Here is a 19094-nt window from a genome sequence, read left to right on the forward strand (position 1 = left end):
AAACAGAGGCGTAGCCAGGATATCGAACAGGAGGGGGCTCAAAAGGCCCTTTCAAGGCATTTTCTCCTGTATTTATAATAATGTCTCTTACATTTACTGTAATTTTTGCCTAGTAAAAGGGGGGATCCGGCCCCCTTGGGCCACCCCCCCTGGCTACGCCCCTGTGAAAAGCCTAAAAATAAATTCGTGAATCGTGATGGTCGAGTACTATATCGTGATTGGGGTATTCTTTCGTGACTCCAGATTTCGCATGGCTAAATTCGTGAAATATGACCGTAAATGCCAAGAATAATTAAGACACGAACTCATGTAACGAGATGCGCAGCGCTGTAGTGCAATCGTCACGATTCATACATTTATACGTAGAAGTAAACATTGATGCCTTTGTGTTTTAGTTCAATTGAGGAGTTGATCAACCGCGGCGTTGATCTATGTTTATTAAATCATATATTCATGAGCAAAGCAAAAGTTCAAACCGTTATTCGTGAAAGCTTCTTTTTTAAACAGGATTCGTGAAAGCCTGAAAAATAACTTTGTGATTCTCACCCCTTCTTCACCACCCTGAGGAGAGGGCTGAGAGTCAGGATTAGCTAAGAAAGTTAATTTCATCAAGCCTCAAAAAAGGTTATTTTAAGTTAATATCCCAATTGTTGTCACTGTTGGCCAGACTCACAGGTTAGGAACAACCAGACAAGTATGCCTTAAAAGATAACCTTTTGCCTGAAATTTAATAGGTGACTAAGAGTCTAGTAGACTACTAGCTATGACTAAATCTGAATATTTCTTTTTCTGTATGCCTTGGCAACATCTACCTACATAATAAATACACACAAGGCCTTTGGGACTTCAGTTCGTTTTTCTGTGGACTGGGAACCAAAAATACTCAGGACCCTTTATTTCCAGCTTTCTGCAGTACCAAGGTAACCTGGTCTCAGAACCTCAAATATCTCTCTATTTGGTGGCCAGTGAAAAATAAAGAGACTTTTAAGATTCTGGAACCAGGGCAGTACCAAGGATGCTCTGTGGGCAATTCTTGTAATTGAAACAAGTGGGATACCAGTGTTAAAATTAACTTCACTCAGGCTTTATAGTCATGTCCAGGGCATAGCCATCTTTTTACCTGAGAAATGCTTGTAGCTAGCAGAGGTGCTCCTCCAACAGGGCCTTAGCAGGGGAGGGGGCACTGGGGGGATATGCCCCCCAATGTTTTCAAAAATTATAAGAAAATGACCAGTAGGCCCCCCCAATGTTTTCTTAATGTTTCTGTATTATGCCCCCCCCCCCCCCAATAATTTGAGCCCTGCTATGGCTATGTCCAAGGGTCAATTTGCAAACCCTACACCTAAGTATCAAATACAAGGAATGAGTAAGTGTTTAACCCACCACCCCACCCGGACAGAATTTTCTAGCTACTTTCATGAGTGCCTGCATAACATACTTTTAAAGATACCTCAAGTGAATCTGCATAAAAAGAAAAGTGAAATAAGGATCAATTTCAACATAGAACAAGCTTCAAGAGAGCATTAGTTAATTGAAACTTTAAATTATTGTTGTTGGCATAGTTACACAAGCTACTTTATCACTGTTTTAAGAATATTTGTTATATTCTAATTACCGCATACTATACAGATTGAAAACAAAACATATTTCAAATAAATTGTTTTCTATCACTTCTATGTATTTTATACATGTTATCTATAAGTTTACAGGTGAATAAAACTCGAATTCAAATTGATTAGAATTGTACCAACAAAACTCAATGCATGGCAGTGCAACCCTGAAATAATTCTGCACTTATTTATTGGCAGAAAACCATAATGGCACTAAAATTATAATTGGTACCTTGTGATAATTCTTTTGACTATACCATGCACAATATATTTTTTTTGGGAAAGGCCTAGTTTTTTTGTGATGCATCACAGCTCACGATTTCTTGTAAAATAAAAAATTAGCTTTGCTCAGATATACAGTGAATCAATGCCTACAGAAAATGCAACAGTATACCCCATCACCCCACCACAACCAATCACAACCCATCACACTCCATCAGATTTTCAGCAAAGAGCCTTTAGTCTGTAAATTGTTGCTGTTGTCTTAAATATCCATTACTAGATCAGAGTAGGGTTTGACTAGACTAGGTCAATACAACAAGCCTAGTATTGTAACATTGTTCGCCACATACCATAAGCGATTGAACGAATATGGTTAATTGTACTTGATGTTTTTTCACGCCTTTTCAAAAAAAAACAAATTAACACCTAAAACAATATGGTACAAACCACAAGCACGCAAAAAATGAATATATAACAACTACAAGTGGTTTTGAAGGAGATTACTATAAAATACAAAATTGATCATGTATGTCTCCATTCAGTCATCGTTGTTGTTTTTTGTTAGGAAAGCAGAGGAATGGTGTGATTCTTCTATCTCTGCTTGTTTCTTCAGCTCCGACGCTCGTTTCTTGAGAGCGTTTTCTTTGTCCTTCTTTCTTTTCATCAAAACTTGGAGTTGTAACCTATTGGTGAAAAACACTTTCTTCCAGCCAACATCTTTTGCTAATTCGCGTATTTCGTCAGTTATAGTGTCGCAGTGTGATCTATAGATCTTTTCCCAAAGCTCATCACTGGAGCAAACTTTTCGAAGGAACTTGCAAACTGATCCCAAACGCGAGACGTCAATAAGATCGAGATAACTTGCAATGTGAACTACTGTGTTCGAAGGTAGTCGAACAAGCCAGTCCCCACAAACCAGGGAATGGACTAGACGCAATGTATCGTCTCCAAAAACACGATGTATGTCCATTTGGGTAAGGGCATCATCATCGAAATCTTCCCAAGGGACTCGACGCTGGCTAGGTGGGATGTAACGCTGATCTTTGCGAGCCGAAATGCGCCATGTTCTCCAAAGAACTTCTCCGTCTTGCACGATCAACTGGTGAAAATCTTTGCTTGGTGAAGGCGCTTGTGCCGTCTTTTCCAGATAGATATGGCGTCCGAGATTCATGGTCTAAACAACGCAAATCTCGATGTTTGTCAAGCAAAACGAAATGTAACACCAGTTACTACGAGAAATCAACATTCAAACAACCGCCATTGATTGGTCGAGCGAGGTCTGGGTTCAGGCGCGTTGACATGATAAGCCATTCAGGGAAGAGCATTTCCATTTTTACTACCACCCCCACAATTTGTTCACTTAGTCGGAATATTTTCAAATACCCGTCAACCTTAATTCTAACTTTAAGGGCAATTTAAATACTCCTTCTGACTTAGACTATTTTTCGTTTTTACATTTATTATGAGCTGTTTTTTTCAAATTATCTTAATTTGAATTGTGCTAGCGGTGAGCTCTCTCCCCTACTAGGTTTATTATCTCGCTGTTTGCATCCCCCGGCCGTGGCCCTTCAATTGGTAACGAGGCCCCCAGTGTGCTGAGCGCGAGTTGCAGTCGGTAAAAGGAAGATTTCAACATGGCGTCGAGCGACGGGGACGACTCTCTCTATCCTATAGCTGTTCTTATCGACGAACTGCGAAATGAAGATGTACAGGTAGCTTTGTTAGATAACTAAATAACAATTCTTTGCTCTAACTTCAAGTTTCAAGCTGTGGTTTCTTCTGAAAGGGGAATAATTTGAGTCGTTCTTTTATCGTTCAGTTGAGGCTGAATTCAATCAAGAAATTGTCGACCATCGCTTTGGCTTTAGGCGTGGAGAGGACGAAAACTGAACTCATTCCATTCCTAACAGGTAAATATCGTATCAAGATTACTTATAGGTATTTTTAAGCCTGTCTTTGTACATGAAAGATGAGAACTCGTCGCCGGTTTCACCGGTTAATGCATATGCAGCTCAAATCGTAAGAATAATATTTCAAAATCTCCAACGTCTGTTAGATTTTTGTACCCTTAATCCATTTAAACCCTGTGTATGTTGCTCTGCTTGCAAATCTGTTCGATTCATGGTTCAGCATTTGACTTGTTCTCAGCCATTTCTGAATGTCTGATAACGACATCACAAAAATGTCATACCTCCCAGCGTACAATACAAACGACCATACACTTGGGTACACAAGACCTAGACAGTACAATGGAATTTTAATCCACATTTCACTTGAAATCATCTTTTATATGTATGATATATAATTATTTCAATTGCAAGTCTTTTTATCCTGGTACTTTGTAAATATACAACCGGAAACATTTGCATTCCCCTCGTAAATAGACTTGTCAAATACCACCCTTTTTAGATGACAATAAATGTATTTATTCCTACACTTCCATTTTAATCATATTTACAGTAATTTCTTTATAACGTTATTCACACTTTTTAAGGTGAATTTTTTGCGCGTGGAATGAAATACTGTGTAAAATATAATTTCTAATTCTGTATTGGTATTTACTGTAAATTTAATGTTAATTTAGGGGTTACAGCCCCAGGTTTTTGAAACCTTTTCTTTGAGCTCAAGACCCTTTTTTATGAGGTTAATACACTGTCCCTTGATTTTTTACCCTTAACCTTTAACTTTAGATTTAACTGGTTGTTCTCTTGATATGCTTAGCTTCTGTCTTTATGGGTCTTTCATAATCCTAGAAATGTACTGTTCAAGGTGTCCAAGTCAACCAACCATGCTCTGGATATCATTTGTCCCCTTCAGAAGGCGCAATAAATAAAATATTATGCAGATATGATGCTATGTGTTCCCTCATTGGTTTATTAGCGATAAAGTGTTTTCTCTAATCACTTTATTATAGATATTTTATTGCCCTCATTTTCTTTATAATTAATATCTTATTTGCCTGCTTTTGTTATAGGGGACTTATAGAACCTCAGATTTTTCCATTTTTTTTAGCCCTCAGGCTTTATTCTTGGGCGACACCATATTCTGTCAATAAGATCTATATAGTTCACAAGTAATTAAAATAATCCCTGCTGTCTTTGCTCTTCTGAATCCTCCTGTAAATAAATTTTAATTTAATATTGTACTACCTATAACCAAAACTTCTTTATATCTTTTCTCTAGACACAATATACGATGAGGATGAGGTGCTGTTAGCTCTAGCTAGTCAGGCAAGTCTTGCACTGCATGTTATTCTGCTGTCAGTGTATACCCCTGCTTAGTTTTCCCATTTTCTTACCCCCTCTATAGGAATAACCTTGCCCCCAACATAGCAGAAACATTGTAATTTCAAATGTTGATTTCAGACTTTCACAACAGGAAAATACTGAACAAATTTGATTTGAAAAAGTTTTGGGGTTCTATGATGGCAATTCATCCATTTAACCAATTGTATGAGTACTGTTGTCACAAACCTTACCTTCAAATAATTCATTATCATGTGCCCTATCTCTTGTTATTATCATTTCTGCTTGATGTTAACAGTGGGTAACTCATTTTGCAGCTTGGAACTTTCACACCACTTGTTGGAGGACCTGAGCATGCTCACTGTTTACTGGTCAGTTAGTGTGTAGATGACCTTTACAAAATATATTTTTCTGTGTTTATGGTGGATTCCATCAATCCAATTTTAAATATCTTCCCTTTCTTTTGCATAGTAGTTCTCTCTACATGCAATGCCAACCTTTTGCCAAAATTGTCCACCTGGTAGACTTTTTACACAGTTTAATACCACCAAAATTGGATAGTTTTTATGGGTTAACAAGTTAACATTATTTAATTAATTCGGAAAGCTTACCACTCCTTTCAGTTAGAGTGCTGGATTACAAGCACAGACTAAACATGGTCATGCGGAAGTCATATTGCCTTTAGTGACATTCATCAGAGTTGTAGTTACAGGCCCGTACCCAGGACTTTTCTTGGGAGGTGTGAAATCAGAAAAAGTGGACGTAATTTTTCCGGGGGTTGGGGGGGGGGGGGGGAGTGCAAACCAACTCCGAAAGAACAAAAAAAAGTTTTTTTAAAGCCTTTGTAGTATCTCGACGGGACGTTTATTGTCGGATTTGGCTACATACCAGAGTGATCTAGCTTATGATTTTTAGTTTTGTCTTCAAAAAGCATGTCTATTGAGAACCAAAAGTGGACTTTCAGCCATTGTGGGGTGGGGGGGGGGGGGGTGCATTTGTATTTGTTGAAGATCTGATTAATTTTGGTTTGATTTTACAGCCTCCCCTTGAAAATTTAGCTACAGTTGAGGAAACAGTTGTTAGAGACAAGGTAGGCCTGTTTTGTATTGTATGATTCAACATGAATCAAGAAAATACTGTATCAAGAAAAGAAATCCAGAAAATACTGTACTACTACACCAGATGTTGCTAACACTTTTTCAACTCTTTCTATCTCAGGCGGTAGAATCGCTGCGACTTATATCTGCGGACCTTTCAACACAAGACTTAGAAAATCATTTTGTTCCCCTCCTAAAGCGACTTTCACAAGGTACTATTTTGTATAACTGGAATCGTTATGAAGCAACATATTCAGGCAGAATATGTTTTTTATAATGATTCTGATATGAATGATCCTTAAAACCTCCAACTATGCTTATGGCTGAAAGTCATTTTTCAAGGGGCATGGTCAGGTTTTTTAAAGGGCTTGGTTACTCGGTTACTTGGTTACTTGGTTAGTGCAACTGAGCTATCAATCTTTGAATAAGCAATGATGTTTCAACATTTTGTTAGCACAGGAAGTTGTAGCAACATTTATTTATTTATTTTTTGTTGTAAATTTGAATTATTAAGAAATATGCATATAATGCAGATAATTTTGAGAACAATCAGATGATACCTTATCCATACTTTCAAATTTGAATTTTTCTTACAGCAATCATGTCATTTCCTTTGATAAAATAGAAAAGATCCAATAAATGGCATTGCATGTTTTATCTTTATCAACATTTTCCATTTAAATGTTTTCAGTCATTCACCATTTTCATTGAGAAATGATCAAATATATATATTTTCCCTCAGGTGATTGGTTTACCCTCCGAACATCAGCATGTGGCCTGTTCTCCGTGTGTTACCCTCGTATCAATGCAAATATGAAGGCGGAGCTAAGAGTGTAAGTTTCTGTAGATAATTGTCAACTTGTTTGTTATTGACCGTATAGCTTAAAAATCCCCTATAAATACAAATCAGCCATATCTAGAGAATCGCTTTAGAGAGCACTTCTAAGTTTGAACTCATAAAGGTTGAAGGGATCGCCTTCTACGACTGTTACCAAATTATTTGGGGCAAAGGTATTCACATAACAAATTTTCATTCACACTTCCCTCCCCTTCCAATAATTGTATAAGGAATTTTTATGCTGTAAAGTTTTGACTCATTTAGGCTTTAATCAATTACCCTGCTAGCAGAGCTTTCTTCCTGTTTGTTTCTTATCTGTGTCTCATCTCTGTTTTTTCGTGTTCTTGTTTGTTTGTGTGTGCCGATAAACCTCTGCCAATAGCTGCTATCAAATCCTATTGAGCATGAGAAGAATTATTTTTTGTGTTACCGTGGGAATTTTCCCATGTGGCCTGTATTTTAAAATTCCACACTGCAGCTACTCTTAGCTAATCTGAATTCTGTTGCTAAAAAGCAATCACGCTTGAGCTCAGTAGTACCCGTGTGAGGTGGACTAGGAAAATCCTAGGATAACCTAGGAATATCCTAGGATATCCTAGGAATTCCTAGGAAATCATAAGAAAAACCTAGGAATGAGGTTTGAAATTTCATGGTAAATTGGGACAAAACAAACAAGAGTTTCCTAAGATTTTCCTAGTAATTCCTAGGAAATTCTTAAGAATTTCTTAGGAATTCCTAGGAAGAAAATTGCTTGTAAAGCCTAAGAATTCCTAGGATTGCAATATAGAATTTCAGAGGAAATGACAAACACCAAACCACAAACAATGAAAGCATTTAAGATTCTTTTTATTCAAAGTTTAGGTGCATCGCATTTTCTTGCAGGTTGATTGTAAATACAAACATAAAGTAGAACTCACATAAACAAGACTATTGTCTATTTTTGCAAAATCTTGGACTTAGAAAACCAGTCCCATGTATGCCAGCACAACTAATATTTGTGGGACCCATTTGGATGAGTATTATGTTTAAAATAATCTAACCTCATTCAAGCAAACCTAGTGCCTCAGTATAAAACAAAATGGAAGCAAAATGGTATAGGAAAAAAGGATACTAGCTACATTATAATAGGCATCTTTGTATAGTCATAGTTTATAACTTTGTATATTCAGATAAGAAGCTAGATGCCTAAAGCCTATATGCACCATTTAAATTCGAACCCTAGTAGGTTAGCATGATAACTAGGGTAGATAACTAGGTTCTTCATTTGCAGGGTTTTACTCTGATCAGAATATTAAAAATAATATATTATCTGGACAAGAACCTGAACTACAACAGTAGTATTGGATATTCAAAATACATACCTGGACAAATTTTAGGTGCAAGACTGATTACTAGGTTTTCACTAAGCTAAGTTAGCCAATTTTGTGCTTCAAGCAACAGTTTATAAAGATAGAAACGTTATATGTAAGTTCAGTGAATTAGTGTATCAGTTTGAAAAGTTTTTATCCGATTCTTGCTATTCACGCATTGATACGTTCCATGTACCTCAAATTTCTTTCTTTTCTGGCTTTGCAGCTCAAGCACATTTTGCTATCTCTATCATTAAATGTCCTGCAAAGGTATTAAGAGAAACACATAAGAAGGTAGTAGTGTTAAGAAGAAAAGAATCACAAAACACATCTAGTTCGAGAAGTCCTCTCACAAACGATGATTCTATGTTAAAGTTGGTCACAGAAATCACATTTATTATTGATCCTATTACATTATGAAGCCCATTGCACACTAACCTTTCACTGCAATCCATGTTCTGCTCATCAAGTCCTTAAAATAGGTGAGTTTCACGTAGAAAAGACGGAAGTAAACGGCTATCCGTTTGGAGGTTATGATAATGGCGTTCATTTGACCGTTATGGTTTTGCGTCTTGGGCCCAAGCCCCTCTCGACCACTAAAGCAAAGGACGCCTGGTACATTTTCATTTTACGGTCTATCTGCAAAGCGGGACTTCTTTTCTTATAATCTCAAGTAGCATTTCTATTAGAAACAATATATATTATTTCTAAATCAGATCTAAGATTTTAAAACAATTATCACCCTTCGTATCTTTCTTTTCAATGTAGTACTAATTCTGAAAAAAAGTAGACCTCATAAAACTCGTGTTCGAGTCCAATGCCTGTCTTTGATTACGTTTCTTATTGTTAAGTAAGTATAGCTTACAATATATTCAAGTATGGTGAGGTCTGTTCTTGTGATAAAAATGTTCGTTTAGGATTTCCTAAGAATTTCCTACGAGTTCCTAAATATTATGGAATGCTTCAAATCTTCTTCTTAAGAATTCCTAAGATTTCCTAATCCCAATTATTCTGATTTTCTGGTCTACTGCTTATACTAGGAAATCCTAGGAATTTTTAGGGAGTTTAATCATATTTTGTTAACACCTTTAGATCAAACTTAGGGAATTTCTAGGAATACCTTGGAATTCCTTAAAACCTAGGAATCCATCTCGCACGGGTAGGGGCATAGCATATAGCGGTAAGAGTTCAATCAATTAATTCAATCAATCTTTTAAAGCTGTCACAACTATGATTATAAATTTCTGTTGTCAATCGGTTAACCCAAAAACTTGGAGGTGACTAAGTCGCATGCTCAAAGGGATTTGGTAGCAGCTGTTGGTAGAAGTTTCTCCTGTAAACACAAACAAAACAGAATGCGAAAAAAAAACAAAAAACAGATGCAGCACAGATAAGTGAACTGATAGAAACAAACTGGAAGAAAGCCCTACTAGCAGGGTTAAGTCAATCTGTTGCCTATTGCCCATAAAAGTTTGTTACTAAAATGGTCTCTGACTGTTGTTGACAACTTACATTATGATTTTCAGTCAATTCCGTAACCTGTGTAATGATGACACTCCCATGGTCAGGCGGGCTGCGGCAGGAAAACTTGGGGTATTAAAACCAACAGTTGTTCTTAGAAGCTAAGCTACTACAGTGAAACCTGAATTTTATGAAACTGGATTTAACAATTTAGAAAATAAAGTAAAATGTATGAAAAATCAACCAGGATGATGAGGCATCAAGAAAACTTCTTCATTTAAAATGCAAAAAGGATGGCAGAAAATTCCTTTGCCTTTAGGGGTGCCACAGCAATGTTATTATCTGTTTTGTGACTGTTCTTGGATTTTTTAAATTAATAATTATAAAATTAAAATTTACTGACCTGGCTACAATGCAACAATATTTTCGATCCTGAGGCATATCGTGAAATCCAGATTCCACTATATCTTCTGGACCTCAATACCAACAGACAATACAATCCATACCCCAATTGTTTTTTTTTAATACTATATACTTTCTTTCTACAGGAATTTGCCAAAGTGATGGAACTGGAGTTTGTCAAGTCTGAGCTGGTGCCGCTATTCACAAACCTCTCATCAGATGAACAGGACTCAGTAAGACTCTTAGCTGTTGAGAACTGCCCACAGATCGCTCAAGTGCTTCCTCATGAAGACAAGGATTCAATACTCATGCCTACAGTCAAATCTGCTGCCTATGTAAGAACGTCATCTTGGTTGTTTAAAGTCCATTGGTCTGACTTGTGCCACAATGCTTTCTTTTTATTTTGGTTTAGTATTTTTAAATCTCATCATTTTTAAAAGTATAAATCTATCTGTGCTTACTTGTACTTAGAATCTAGTAGAATTAAGTCATGTTTATTGTAGGATGGGTTGAATTCTACAGTGATTAAAGTACATTTAGTTTGCTGTAGTAACTGTATCATTTATATAGGATTTCAAGTTAGATTCAGGGCCGTTATAGAATGTCAATCAACCACTCTTTTGATATTGTTTACAACTGAAAATACAACCATTCATGTGTAAGAAAACTCCAAACTAACCATCCATGATTGAAGTCTGATACTTGGTTGGGAGTTTCTCAGTCACTTGAATGAATAAGCCGATTGAAATGGATTCTTTGAGTCTTTTGGTATTTTGTAGGAGGATAAAATGGAGGCTCAATTGACCTTCATCTTTTAAACAGATGTTCTGACATTTTTGTCCTGTGTGTATGATTTGTTATTGTTCTGACTTTGTTTCTGTTTTTGTAGGATAAGTCATGGAGAGTGCGTTACATGGTCGCTGATAAAATAACTGAAGTGAGTGACTGATTAGAAAAATGTGATTTTATTTTCTGTGACTTAGGGATCAGATTTGATCTGGGATAATTAAAGAATGCTCAAGTTTTGCTTTTGAAGTTACAACTTTATATTTAAAAAAAATATAATATAATTAAATATATCTGTTTTCTACTTTTAGTTACAAAAGGCTGTTGGACCAGAGATTACCAAGACTGAGCTAGTTCCTGCTTTCCAAGTTTTATTGAAAGATTGTGAGGCTGAAGTCAGGGCTGCAGCTGCTGGAAAAGTCAAAGGTACTGTATGACATAGTGACGATACAGAAGAATTGTAAGGTGACAAAATTGTTATGTAAATATGTTAGGTATGACATAGGGAGGTATAGGAGGGGCCACTGGTAAAGTCAAGTGTATGACATAGAGATGGTACAGAAGGATGTTAGATATGACAGGGATAATACAAGAGGTACAAGAGGTATAGGAGGGGCCACTGGTTAAGTCAAGTGTATGACATAGGGGTGATACAGAAGGATGTTAGATATGACAGGGATAATACAAGAGGTATAGGAGGGGCCACTGGTAAAGTCAAGTGTATGACATAGAGATGATACAGAAGGATGTTAGATGTGACAGGGATAATAAAGAGGTATAGGAGGGGCTACTGGTAAAGTCAAGTGTATGACCTAGGATGATACAAGAGGGGGGAAAGAGAGGCAAGGTGACACCCTTACTAGAATATGAGACTTCTTTTATCCGAGTTCTGGGTTTAATTCTCAGCCATTGTTTGTACCTTTTGATGTCCTAGCTTGATTCTTTAGTCCGGTTGCCTGATTTTACTTCAAATGCTGGTTGACTAATTTGTATATAGGTTATAAGTGACTAATATATAGATAAGTTATAAGTTTTATGGTTGAAAAACTTGAATCCTTTTTCCTGATATTGAACCTATTCTCCCATGTTTTCCCTCTAGAATTTTCAGAGAGCCTGTCATCTGACATCAGAGAGTCTGTGCTTATGACAAACATTTTACCATGTGTAAAGGTATGATTAGAAAGTGCTCTAAGCTGCAAAAAGACTATTGATAAACAAATAATCATCACCATCATTATCATATGAGGAATATGTTTTAGGTCTTACAAAATTGTCTTACAATGCCCTCATTAGTTATTTGCACCGCATTATTTTTCACTTATACTCAAATCAACTTGCCACGTAACAAACCATATCGCTCAACATGATGTTGTTACATGTTGTCATATGTTTCAATGTTTTCCTTTTTAGGAATTAGTGATAGATCCCAATCAACATGTCAAATCAGCTCTTGCCTCTGTCATCATGGGTCTCTCACCACTGCTGGGAAAAGACAAGTGAGTTTGAAGGCTAAACCAAGTTCAAAGATCTTATTACTCCATTTGACTTATAATAAATTCGAACATTTTCTCTGTTTGCAGCACAATAGAGCATCTCTTACCACTGTTCTTAACCATGTTGAAAGACGAGGTGAGCTCATTTCATATATGCTTTTTTGCAAGTTAACAACTTGTTTTGGTCTTGGTCTTGTAATGTCATATCACTTAATGGTTAAATTCTTGGAGTTTGAGCTTGTTATATTGACCTGGATTCATTCCTTTGCAAAAGAAAAAGCCCTTGTCAGCCATACCTTTATGGTGGTTTTCATCCTAAATTGGTGGACAGATAATTTGAAGAAATTTCAAAATAACAATCTTAAAATAAAGTTTTTTATGTTATTAACTAATTTCGATCTTTGCCAATGGAAATGGATGGATTTGAGTGGATGCTTCTAAACACACTCTTGATAATGTCTATGTAGTTAGCCATGTTGCTCGTCAACCTGTAAATATAGTGTTCTTTTTTATCCGTTCTAGTTCCCTGAAGTTCGTTTGAACATTATTTCTAATTTGGACTGTGTCAACCAAGGTGAGGCTCACTTAAATATCTGTGAATACCAGATACAGTGAAACTTGACATAACAATGTGGCAAGGGGCAGAAAAGCTGTTATGTTTTATGATAGACAGGAACAGAAATGGATGTATTGGGAGTGTTCTTATATTGATTATCACTGTATAAAGGTTCCACTGTAGTTAGCTACTCCACAAAATATTTAAAAAACATTAGAAAAGTGAGTATATATATGAAATCGATTGATTCTGGATATAGTACCATGGGAAAAACGGTTATCAGGTGTTCTATGGTCAGACACGAGTATCTGCGTTCTGTGATTCAGCATTCAGGCTGCAAGGAGGTTGATTAGCTTTACTGTTACTTATTTATTTTATCTTCTTTTGCAGTTATTGGAGTTCACCAGCTCTCTCAGTCCCTACTGCCTGCGATTGTCGAGTTGGCAGAAGATACAAAGTGGCGTGTTCGCCTGGCCATCATAGAGTACATGCCCCTCCTTGCAGGACAGCTAGGGGTGGACTTCTTTGATGAGAAACTCAACACTCTTTGCATGTCATGGCTTGTTGACCATGTTTGCTCCATTCGTGAGGCTGCCGCAATCAACCTCAAGAAATTGGTGGAGAAGTTTGGCCCGGAGTGGGCTCAGGTACAGCCACACATGTCCATCATTCCCAGTCGATTAATGAATGACTTCTTGTGATGCAAGAAGGGCTTGGATGAGTTTGCTAATAGTAACCAGCATTACACACATCTTGGAAATAATCTTTTATTGAATCTTTGCAATATTTAAAATGAGCCAATTGTATATTTCATTATAGCTATCCAGGGGCAGATACAGGGGGGTGGATTGGGTGGATATCAACCCCCCTTTTTGAGTAAAAAAAAAATGAAAGGTCACTTTGTTTGAAGAAAATAAATATCTGAGGGACGGGAGGTACTGTCCATGTGCCTTTGCCTGCTTGACTTTGCTTTCACGACAAATCCAATACAGCATGAAGTAGTTAGATCTATGTGACATACCAAGAACCACTGGACCACTTACCCCACCCCCCATCCAATTCTGGATCTGCCCCTGCTATCTCACTTGAAGGCTCCTATGGGCAGAGTTCAAATGAATAATCTTAACCAATGACCATTCAGTATTAAAACCCCTTTTCTGTATATATGAGCTAGTTTCTTCAGAAAAATCTTCCATGTGGGTTGAGCGTGCGCATGCGCCTTTGTCACTGATGTCAATCGGTCTTCTACGATTCAGTCCAATTCAAGCTGTTAATTTGCAAACCATAATAAGTTTCCTCTACTATGTGCAAATAAAACAAGTAAAATTGTAGCAAAGCTTTCAATTCTCTTTAATTTCGTACTTGCCGATTTACGTCTCTGGGTTTCGCGTTGTGTGTTTGAATTTGTGCTGAAAGAGCGACTAGCCAAAGCTGCGACAATTTCGCAGTGAAGTTTTCCTCTCGTTCTCTTTGGGTTTGAATATTTCGCTACATCCTTCTCCATTACCGCACGCTCAGCTTACAAGGCCTTTCGCCTTTGTTTCTCCGGGAATCTGTCTTCTTTCCTCGGAAATGTTCTTTTTCCATACGAGAAACAGATGCAATGCTGGTTAGTTTGGCAACCTCTAGTAAAGGCATTTTCAATTCGAATCTCAGATGCTTAACGTAAGCCCGTATTTCAGGGTCTATATTCGCTTGCTAGAAGTCATTTTTGCTTTAACTACGGCTTAAAGGCACATTTATGGTTGTGCTATAACATCCCATTTTGCTACGAAAACCAATGGAAATAGCCTTTAATTTACGCTTATTGTATAATAGTACGCCTTCTTATTGCTGAATTTGCTTAAAAGCTTCGCAAAAATAACAAAACTGTGACATTTCGAAAAATACCATTTTCAGACAATCAGCGACAAAACTGGTGAAAATTTGTATGCCTTAAATGCAGTTTCAGATAGAAATCTAAATAGGTAGCATAGTAACTTTGATATCCTCCCCTCCCCCTCCAAACCTCCCTCCCCAAATCAATGTTGGATTCTTTTACTGACAACCCTAGACAGCAACTTTGAATGGGGGGAAGGGGGATGTGAGTAATAAAAAGTTTCCATATTGTAAATTATTTCAGTAAGACTACTTTAAAGATCATTTTCAACAGGTTTTGCTGGTCTGTTCATATGTTTAATAACTTTAAATTGGTTACCGATAAATAAAATAAAACAGTAGCACATTAAAATAGGATGATTGAATATCATCCTCCGACAACATAAATGAAATCGGATAAGATTTGAGACTACCAGACGTCAAGTTTGTAACGAGTAAATTGAAAAGAAGGCTATAAAGAATTACTAACGAGCCTCCTTAAATTATCTTCTTCAGCAACAAGTGATTCCCAAAGTACTGGCAATGGCAAGGGAGCCAAACTACCTTCATCGACTCACCACCCTCAACTCCGTCAGTGTACGTACTCAACCTATCTTTCTGTCTGTTGTACAGTATGGGGTATAAAAACAGGGTTGTCTCTAAGAAAGAAGAAGTTGTCTGTTGGTTATAGGGAAATTGAGTTTGATAAATGTACAGTAGACATGCTTTAATTTGTACAAGCCATAATCCAATTGATAGTTACCACTTCCCAGCCAGCAAAATGTGTTTGGATTTGCTGCGTTTTTCCTAGGTTGAAAGAGTTTGTAGTGGATTCACACTGATGTTGGTTTGTGTTTCCTTGTATGATAAATCATTATTCTACCTCTTATTTTGTAGGTGTTGGCTGATGTTTGTGGGCCGGAGAATATTAGCAAACTGATGCTTCCTGTTGTTCTTAATCTGGCTACTGACAACGTAGCTAATGTCCGGTTCAATGTGGCTAAAACTCTGCAGAAAATAGGACCTCTTTTAGATGCTAGGTAAGTTTAAGGTGACCCTTGTGATTGTCCTTCATATTTACAATTGTGTTGCACACGTTTGATTCGATTGAAGATTATTAGAAAAGTTCTTTTGGAAGTAATTGAAGTAAAATTTGCTTAAATTTGTAATGACTATTCTAAACCAGTTTTATATACTTACTCAATGGTACAACAGAGATCAAGTGAATGAATTAATTTGTTAAACAATATATTCAAAACTTGGTAAATACCAAAATACATGCTGTACCTTTGCTATCTTTGTATACACCACGCAATTCAAATAGAAATTTGTGAAATAGGAACTTGAGAGAGATTTTGTTATGGAGTTGTAGATCTTTGTTCTTGATATTTATGTAAGAATTGTGTTGCTTATGAGAGGCCATCTTTGCATAAACAGTACCATTCAAGCACAAATCAAGCCGTGTTTGGACAAACTGAATGCAGATGCAGATGTGGACGTCAAGTACTTTGCACAGGAGGCTCTCACAGGTAACTCCCTAATTTCACAAAGTTTTCTGTTTTCTAATAAAACCTTTGTGTACTGTCCTACAAACATTCTTTATGGACCTACTGTATTTTCTCCTGTACCGCCCTAAACCGCCCTAGTGCTTGGTTTAGGAGTTATGCTCCCTGTTAAGGGACTTTTTTACATGAAAGTTATAGTTCTGCATTCAACTGTGTACTTTCCCTCAACCACTCTACTACTGCTCTTTTTATAAATGCTGTTAAGTTTAGCCTCCTGTTTGCTGCAAAGGAAACTTTTCACATGACAGTTGAGGTGGACATTGGAACTTAGAATAGCAATCAACGTACAAATGAACTGATAATTCTGTAGTGATTTGGCTATTGGATTGCTGATTATATGTGATAATGTTTGTCTACTCAACAGTCATGTGAATGTAATCTTAGCTGAACGACTGAGTAGTACTCAATGCGAGGTGGGTTGCGTGTGAGGTCCTCTAGGCGTTCGTCATTTTATCATTGTCCAAAGATACAGCTTTAAAAAAGTTTTACAGCTGGATTAGCTCTGCTTGATTGCTACTGTAACTATGCTTGATGATATAATCCTATTAATTACCGCATGGTCAATTTTATCAAGGATTACTGTTTATTTTTTTTCTGGTATATAAATGATATATATTCATGTGTGTTGTGTGGCATAGTGTGTTATATCTGTAGTTGTCGTTTTTTGCGCCACAGTGTGTTGTGCTTTACCGCGTGGCCACTATTTTCATGTTACACTCGTTTTCAGTCACACGTGCACCCCGTTCCTTTCGTACGAGTCACATTTTTTTTTTGGTGGACGTCAGTCATGACTTTTGTATTCTTTCAAGTTTGCATCCGTCGCAAGTTTAGATCTATGACAACTGCAGTGACAGTAGCTAAAAAGAATCGTCTTCTTAGCTACTGTCACTGAAAAATACCGATAAACACTAAGCCAAAAATTGAATACTTTTCAAATTGTTTCTTAGTTTTGCGTTGTTGTTGATTTAGTGCGTTGTCCGTATGTATCTCTTGTCTGCTTTCTTGACTTGACGTCTGGTGCTTGCGAAATGGCTTCCGTATGTCCAAGGCTGAATAGTTGATCACAGAAATAAAATTGAAAAGAGATACGTGATGTACCTACAACATAACATTGCTTGGCCCAGAAATTCTATTAAACATTTTATCCCAACAATGATGGCGTTGTATGCTAGCAGCATTGAATGGTTATTTCGTTGTAAATTAGCCGTAGCTGTACCTTTGGTCCCATGCTTCAATTGTGCTTTCCTTTACAGCATTCTGAGCCCTTGGCCTATATACTGTGGGTCAATACCAGGTGCTGGATAACTGGACAGCATACCATCAGGTGCCAGGAAGTGGAACCTCATTCTCTACCAGACACTACCGGAAATATGCCCGAGTGTAGTACTGCAGCATTTTTTACTTGTATTACAACAGCATATCTAAACTGTTCCCTTGGAACGGTGTTCTTCTCTCTAAAGCTTCAACGCCCCCTATTGTACAGCTCTTATCATCGACTGTAGGACTAGATGTTTCTTTAGCTTAAATCTCATTTCATGGATATAGTGACAGATATACGATTACGCAGATTTTGTAATTACCTCAAAATTGCGCGGCAGTTCGCGTGTTAACGAATTTCAGTGACTCGCTCAATGCGTGAACTTAATTATTGTGTTCTAGCTTATTTTGTATTGTATAAGTATTGTACTGTAGTTTCTTGTATTCTAACACCATGGCTGTCCTGGGAAATGTTCACTCACTAAGGTATCGAATTGCATAGCCTCTACGGGTTAGAATACAGGGATAACTGGAATAGCAGGCAGCAATGCCTCGTACAGAACGAATAAAAACCATATAATAAAAAAAGCTCGCTGTTGCCTTCTGTTATTATTTTAGAAATATCTTTTCTCTCAGAAGCCATCCATAAACATTCATGTCAGAAGTCAAGAAAATTGATCCCTCTTGTCAGAAATCATGATCTCTCTTTCAGAAGTCATCGGCCATGATCGCTCTTGTCATCGGCTATGATCCCTCTTGTCAGAGGTCGTGATCCCTTATGTCAGAAGGCGTGATCCTCTTGTCAGAAGTCGTGATCCCTCTTGTCTGAAGTCATTCCCTGTTGTCTGAAGTCATGATCCCTGTTGTCTTAGGTCATGATCCCTCTTGTCAGAAGTCATGATCCCTCTTGTCAGAAGTCGTGATCCCTCATGTCTGAAGTCATTCCCTGTTGTCTGAAGTCATGATCCCTGTTATCAGAAGTCATGATCCCTCTTGTCAGAAGTCGTGATCCCTCTTGTCTGAAGTCATTCCCTGTTGTCTGAAGTCATGATCCCTCTTGTCAGAAGTCGTGATCCCTAATGTCTATAGCCATGATGCCTCTTATCAGAATTCATGATCCCTGTTGTTAAAAGTTATGATCTCTCTTGTCTGAAGTCGTGATCCCTCTTGTCAGAAGTCATGATCCCTGTTGTCTGAAGTCGTGATCCCTGTTGTCTGAAGTCAAGATCCCTGTTGTCTTAGGTCATGACCCCTCATGTCTGAAGTCGTGATCCCTCTTGTCAGAAGTCGTGATCCCTCTTGTCTCAAGTCATGATCCCTCTTGTCTGAAGTCATGATCCCTCTTGTCAGAAGTCA

General features: G+C 37.4%; 2 protein-coding genes across 3 annotated transcripts; one reads left to right on the plus strand and one right to left on the minus strand.

The window, feature by feature from the left end:
• Nucleotides 1-1626: 1626 nt before the first annotated feature.
• LOC5504899 (F-box only protein 36) lies at nucleotides 1627-3120 on the minus strand. The gene has a single exon (XM_001625731.3). It carries the CDS (start codon nucleotides 3001-3003, stop codon nucleotides 2371-2373), a length of 633 nt encoding a protein of 210 aa, XP_001625781.1. The 5' UTR covers nucleotides 3004-3120; the 3' UTR covers nucleotides 1627-2370.
• Nucleotides 3121-3383: 263 nt separating this feature from the next.
• LOC5504892 (serine/threonine-protein phosphatase 2A 65 kDa regulatory subunit A alpha isoform) lies at nucleotides 3384-18326 on the plus strand. Of its 2 annotated transcripts, XM_032373269.2 has the most exons (21): nucleotides 3384-3544; nucleotides 3652-3742; nucleotides 5016-5062; nucleotides 5395-5448; nucleotides 6117-6167; nucleotides 6296-6386; nucleotides 6917-7007; nucleotides 9888-9954; nucleotides 10371-10559; nucleotides 11114-11161; nucleotides 11322-11436; nucleotides 12110-12180; nucleotides 12421-12506; nucleotides 12591-12639; nucleotides 13026-13077; nucleotides 13450-13706; nucleotides 15433-15513; nucleotides 15814-15956; nucleotides 16354-16445; nucleotides 16846-16894; nucleotides 17735-18326. In XM_032373269.2, exons 1-20 carry the CDS (start codon nucleotides 3467-3469, stop codon nucleotides 16851-16853), a joined length of 1761 nt encoding a protein of 586 aa, XP_032229160.1. In that variant the 5' UTR covers nucleotides 3384-3466; the 3' UTR covers nucleotides 16854-16894; nucleotides 17735-18326. The 2 variants fall into 2 exon arrangements, with proteins under 2 accessions (XP_032229160.1, XP_001625764.1); XM_001625714.3 differs by lacking the exon at nucleotides 16846-16894.
• The last annotated feature ends 768 nt before the right edge of the window (nucleotides 18327-19094 follow it).

The sequence above is a fragment of the Nematostella vectensis genome, chromosome 9 (genome assembly GCF_932526225.1).
Source record: "Nematostella vectensis chromosome 9, jaNemVect1.1, whole genome shotgun sequence".
Lineage (NCBI taxonomy): Eukaryota > Metazoa > Cnidaria > Anthozoa > Actiniaria > Edwardsiidae > Nematostella > Nematostella vectensis.

Excerpts from the sequence above, each read along its gene's own strand:
- LOC5504899 (XM_001625731.3), bottom strand. The coding sequence starts at position 3,003 with ATGAATCTCGGACGCCATATCTATCTGGAAAAGACGGCACAAGCGCCT.
- LOC5504892 (XM_032373269.2), top strand. The coding sequence starts at position 3,467 with ATGGCGTCGAGCGACGGGGACGACTCTCTCTATCCTATAGCTGTTCTT. Across the intron at positions 5,449-6,116 it reads AGCATGCTCACTGTTTACTG|CCTCCCCTTGAAAATTTAGC; the intron begins GTCAGTTAGTGT and ends TTGATTTTACAG. Across the intron at positions 12,640-13,025 it reads TAACCATGTTGAAAGACGAG|TTCCCTGAAGTTCGTTTGAA; the intron begins GTGAGCTCATTT and ends TATCCGTTCTAG.